General features: G+C 37.5%; 1 protein-coding gene across 1 annotated transcript; it reads right to left on the bottom strand.

Moving 5' to 3' along the window:
• Positions 1-1,818: 1,818 nt before the first annotated feature.
• On the bottom strand, positions 1,819-4,038 carry LOC145690172 (sodium- and chloride-dependent GABA transporter 2-like). The gene has a single exon (XM_081764803.1). It carries the CDS (start codon positions 3,921-3,923, stop codon positions 1,923-1,925), a length of 2,001 nt encoding a protein of 666 aa, XP_081620929.1. The 5' UTR covers positions 3,924-4,038; the 3' UTR covers positions 1,819-1,922.
• Between the last annotated feature and the right edge of the window lie 743 nt (positions 4,039-4,781).

Here is a 4,781-nt window from a genome sequence, read left to right as displayed (position 1 = left end):
TTTCACTTGTATATATGAATTTCCTTGGTGTCCTTGCCAATCATGAAAATACCTTAAATTGTATATTCCTGGTAACATTTAACATATTTTTTATTTTTTTTTAAATTCAACAACCACAAAAGCATGAAAATCGACAGCATGTTTGATTTCATATGCCAATTTTAACGTACCTTTTTTTGGGGCCGGCCAATCTTGTCCGCCGTCTTTAATTTCTGGTGACTGCAAGGAACTAACGAGTGGCAATCGCGATTTTATGTTAAAACCAGTTTTAAGAATCATAAAAAAAATGATTGCCAAATGTATAAAAAAAAAAAAGCCTCTGAGATGTGAAGTTACTTCCCTTTTGGGCGGCCATCTTGACCAGCATTTTTGATTTCTGCTGACTCCAATGAATTGACGGGTGGCAAACGCAATTTTCCGTTAAAACCAGTCTTAAGAATTATAAAAACAATTATTGCCATTTGTAGCAAAGAAAAGCCTACGGGTTGCAACTTTTCACTTATTCATTCCCCTATTACATAATCTGACTGTAATAAATACGTACTCTCTTCGAACAACCACTAAGAAGAAGATGCACATGGACAAGAGCAGTAGACAAAGAAATATACCAAATAGACTATATACTGGTCCGACATTTAGAAATCAAATGAAGAACAGTAAGGGTTACCCAGGTGCAGACGTTGACTCAGAGCATAATTTGGTTTTGATGAAGAGCGAACTTCGACTAAAAAAGAAAAGAGTGGTAGCTCCAAACAAAAGATGGAACACAATCAAGCTAAGAAGAGCGGAAAACATGAAAAGGAAATTTGCAATTCCGACAGACAAAGAGACGTCTAAGGTAGCTTTAGCGACAACTGACACCATAAAATCAGAGATTACAAAAGCAGCTGACGAGCACATAGGAAGAGAAGCGAGAACTCAATATAAACCGTGGACAACAGCAGAAATATTGAAAATGATGTAGAAAAGAATACAGTTCAAGATAACATACAATGAAGAGGAATATAGAAGGTGCAGAAATCACATCAACATAGAAGGAAAGAAGGCCAGACAAAACTGAATGAACAACTTGTGCAAGGAAATTGAGGAAACTGTAGTCAAAGGCAATACAGGAACGGCAATAGGAAGGTTAGAAAGCAGTTCGGTGAGAAAAAGAAACCCACAGAAATTACCATAGACAAGGACGGAACAGCGCTAATAGAAGAAGAGCAGATAACAAGAAGATGGAACTCTACGAAGGAGACAGAGCGAAAGAAGAATAGATAGAAACGGAAGAAGACGTCGATGAAAATGAATTAGAACCTTCAATTTTAGTGTGAATTTGATAATGTTTTGGAGAAAATGCAATATGGTAAAGCCCCAGGAATAGACCAAATTCCAACGGAAGTAATTAAGAATCTCGGAGTAGCAACAAAAAAGAAACTATTTAATCTTATTAATAAAACTAGCCTTTGGTTAGCTAGAGGCTCCGCCCCCAGACCCCCGAGTTTGCTCGGCCTACGGCCACGCATTTCTTATCTACCGGCCTTTGCATCAACAGTGAATTTCGTGAACTTACTTTTCACATTTCCTGAGTTTGCCCATCCGGGAGCTTCGCCCCCACACTGTCTTTGCTCGGCCTACGGCCTCGCACCTCTTTAACCCATAATTCTATCGTTTCTTTTCCTATTTCAACTATTTAAAAGATAAGATTTTGTTTCCCAAGAAAACGCCCATTTAAATAGCATGGGATTTCTTCATTCCCCTTTAGACCCCATAAAAATTTAAAATATTCACTTTTGGCAATTTTCCTGTTGGTTAGTCCTGGAAGGCTATAATTCGAGATTTAGTACATATAGGAGGTAACACTTTCCATTTTACATTTTTTTTTCGTTTCCTGTACATTTCAATAAGGAAAAAATAACACAAATTTCGAACGTTTATTACATTTCACTTTCGAAGTTATTTGAGGAGACATTAACATTCCCAGCTTTTTTGTTATGTTGCCCTTTTCGTGAACAGCGATAGCAACAATTACAACATATTTTTGTAGTTTTAAAGTTGTATGTATAAGACATATCCCATTGAATGCGATTTACTTCGTCTTTCGGAACGAAATATTCACTAGTACGGAAAGCTTGTCGTAAACGGTCCATGAAAGTTCCTTCTTCTTCTTTAATTTTATATAAGGCATATCCTGGAATAAAAAGAAATGAAAATAATGATATTAGCCATCCAGCCAGTCGAGCGTTCCAAGAATAAGTTGATTTGTCATATGAAAGTGGTTTATCCAATATTATTCTGCTTATCAAAGCAAATAGAAGCATTATTGGTGTTACAAATTTACACAACATTGGCCAGAGTGAACAGACATCTTCTAGTAGAATGAAATCAACCATCGTCAAGAATTTCCTGAGTCCATATACCCACGTAACAAGGACAACTTCCAGAAAGCACACCAGGAGCACAATGAAGGGGGCTGCATACCAATCAACTAATTTCAAAATGTAGATACCACTTGGATTCACACAAACTACAGAACATAGAAGCATGATCAACAGTATTGTTATAATAAGCAGTTTTTGACAATCTTTCAATCTCTGGTTGAAGTCGATGATACTATATAATGTACTGTGGATGTGAATAAAAACAGAAGTAAGTCCCACTATAATGAAAGATGTAAAGAAACATATGCCTGCCACTTCCATAGCTTGAAATTGCGAAACTATAGCCGAGTAGGCAACAAACACAGCACCAGGACCATCACTGGCTACAGAAGATATAGGAATTCCTGTGCCGTGAGATAAGTAACCAAAAGCTAAATACAAGATGCACCCAGACACAATACTAACAATTACACTAAATAGTGAAATGTATATCAAGTCTTTTCGAAAATCGTGTCTGAACTTCTTGCAGCTTGCTTTAACTATCATTGTTCCAAATCCAGTGCCCAGAGAAAACAATACTTGTACTATTGCTTCTACCCAAATCCTAACATCTAAGAATTCGTTCCATTTTGGGGAAATGTAGGCACGTATCCCATTTTCTGATCCAGGAAGAGATGCAGCTCGACCCAGAAGTACAATTAGCATCATGTATCCAAAAATGGTTGTCGCATATAACACTATTCGTCCTTTTGTCATTCCAATAACCAATAGGATAACATGGAGTATATAAGTAACAAGAAGAGGAATTATTAAGGTACTGACTATCGATGCTGACATTGAAAATTGTTTCGATTCTTGTAATATGATTCTATGCATAAATTGATTTTGAACTGTTTCCGATTCGTTTAAACTGCTCTTCGAACTTAAGCCATTATCACTTATATTCTCTTGTACTTCCGTGCATCGTTCGTCGCTCCAATCACTGTGACAGTTATCCCATGAGTACTTGTATTTAAAAGGTGCATACATGTAAGTAATGGCATAGGTTATTAGTACACTGTAATATGAGGAACAGATTAAATTGATGATTATGATAGCAAAACCAGCACCTCGAAAGATAGGACTTACATCATAAAAACCTAGAAAACCATTGCTGCTAAACTGTCCAACTACAGTCTCCACATAAAAAATTGGAATACCACAGACAAATAACATCAGGATGTAAATGATAAGAAATGTACCGCCTCCATTCAGATAGCAAACGTACGGAAACCGCCATACGTTGCCTAGTCCAATGGAATATCCTAAATAGGTAACGAGTGCCTGTAGCTTCTTGAGTAAATCACCAATTTCTGGCGAATAGTCTTTCTTCTCGACCTCATCCTTGAGTGACGGAGGTGAAGTTAAATTGATGCCTGAGAAAAGGCTACTACTATCATCACTGATCGTGTGCACTGTAACATTGTCGCTAAATGATACTAGAGATGTCCGAGATAATATTCTTTTTTCGATTCTATTGTTGTCGTCACTCTCGTCACTTCTTCTTCTTGAACCCATTTCTTTCGGAATATTTCGATGGAGGTGTTCTGTTACGTAAATCAATAATTTTACCTTCCCATTAAAAATGTAAAATTAAAAAGTAAAATCAACTTGCATGTGTATTTTTTTATCAGCTTCATTGTTAGTCGCTGAATCCAATCCTAGCAACTATTTAATAATGGTAATAAATTGTTGTATACTCATCCCTCGTTTTAAGTGACTGCAAAAAGTAAAAATGAAATGAAATGAAATCTTTGAGTTTTACGTCCCACGGTTATGCCGGTTAGGCTAAAGGAGACGGTGATGATGAGAGATGAGTGAAATGGTGGAATGAAGAAAGTGGGAGGAAACGGGAGAACCCCGAGAAAACCCACGAGCACGGTGTTTGTCCACCACAAAGTTCACTTGGCGGGGGCTGGGATCGAATCCCGGATCGAACCCGGGACCCCAAGCACCAGAGGTGAACGCTCTACCACTGAGCCACCGCGCCCCCCACTGCAAAAAGTCAATAGCCGATTGTCAGTAAGTCTTCAGTGACTAATATTCACAATTACATTGCGAAAAAGGTTAAAAATACAGTACTGTACTTTAATCAAGTACACTATTCAATCTAACTTTATAAAATTTCTAGTACACTGTAAATATTCACTGTAATGCAGTAAATTCAAGGGGCCTTATGCAGAGTGGTTCTGATGCGTGATTAGTGCCATACTAAAGAGTTCGACTAACATTTATATTTCCTGTAGTAGTCAGATCTTTAGTATGACGCTAATCATACGTCAAAACGACTCTGCATAAGGCCCAAGATTTTTAGTTTAAGATAAGGACTTCCAGACTGAATCGGCATCTCCAGATTTTGTCTTGCTTCCGACACCC

Source organism: Thermobia domestica, chromosome 7, assembly GCF_964235325.1.
Source record: "Thermobia domestica chromosome 7, izTheDome1.hap1.1, whole genome shotgun sequence".
NCBI lineage: Eukaryota > Metazoa > Arthropoda > Insecta > Zygentoma > Lepismatidae > Thermobia > Thermobia domestica.
Note: the sequence above shows the minus strand (reverse complement) of the source record. Positions and strands in the feature narration are given on the sequence as shown.

What these genes read in the sequence shown, in the direction of transcription:
- LOC145690172 (XM_081764803.1), bottom strand. Translation starts at nt 3,923, where the DNA reads ATGGGTTCAAGAAGAAGAAGTGACGAGAGTGACGACAACAATAGAATC.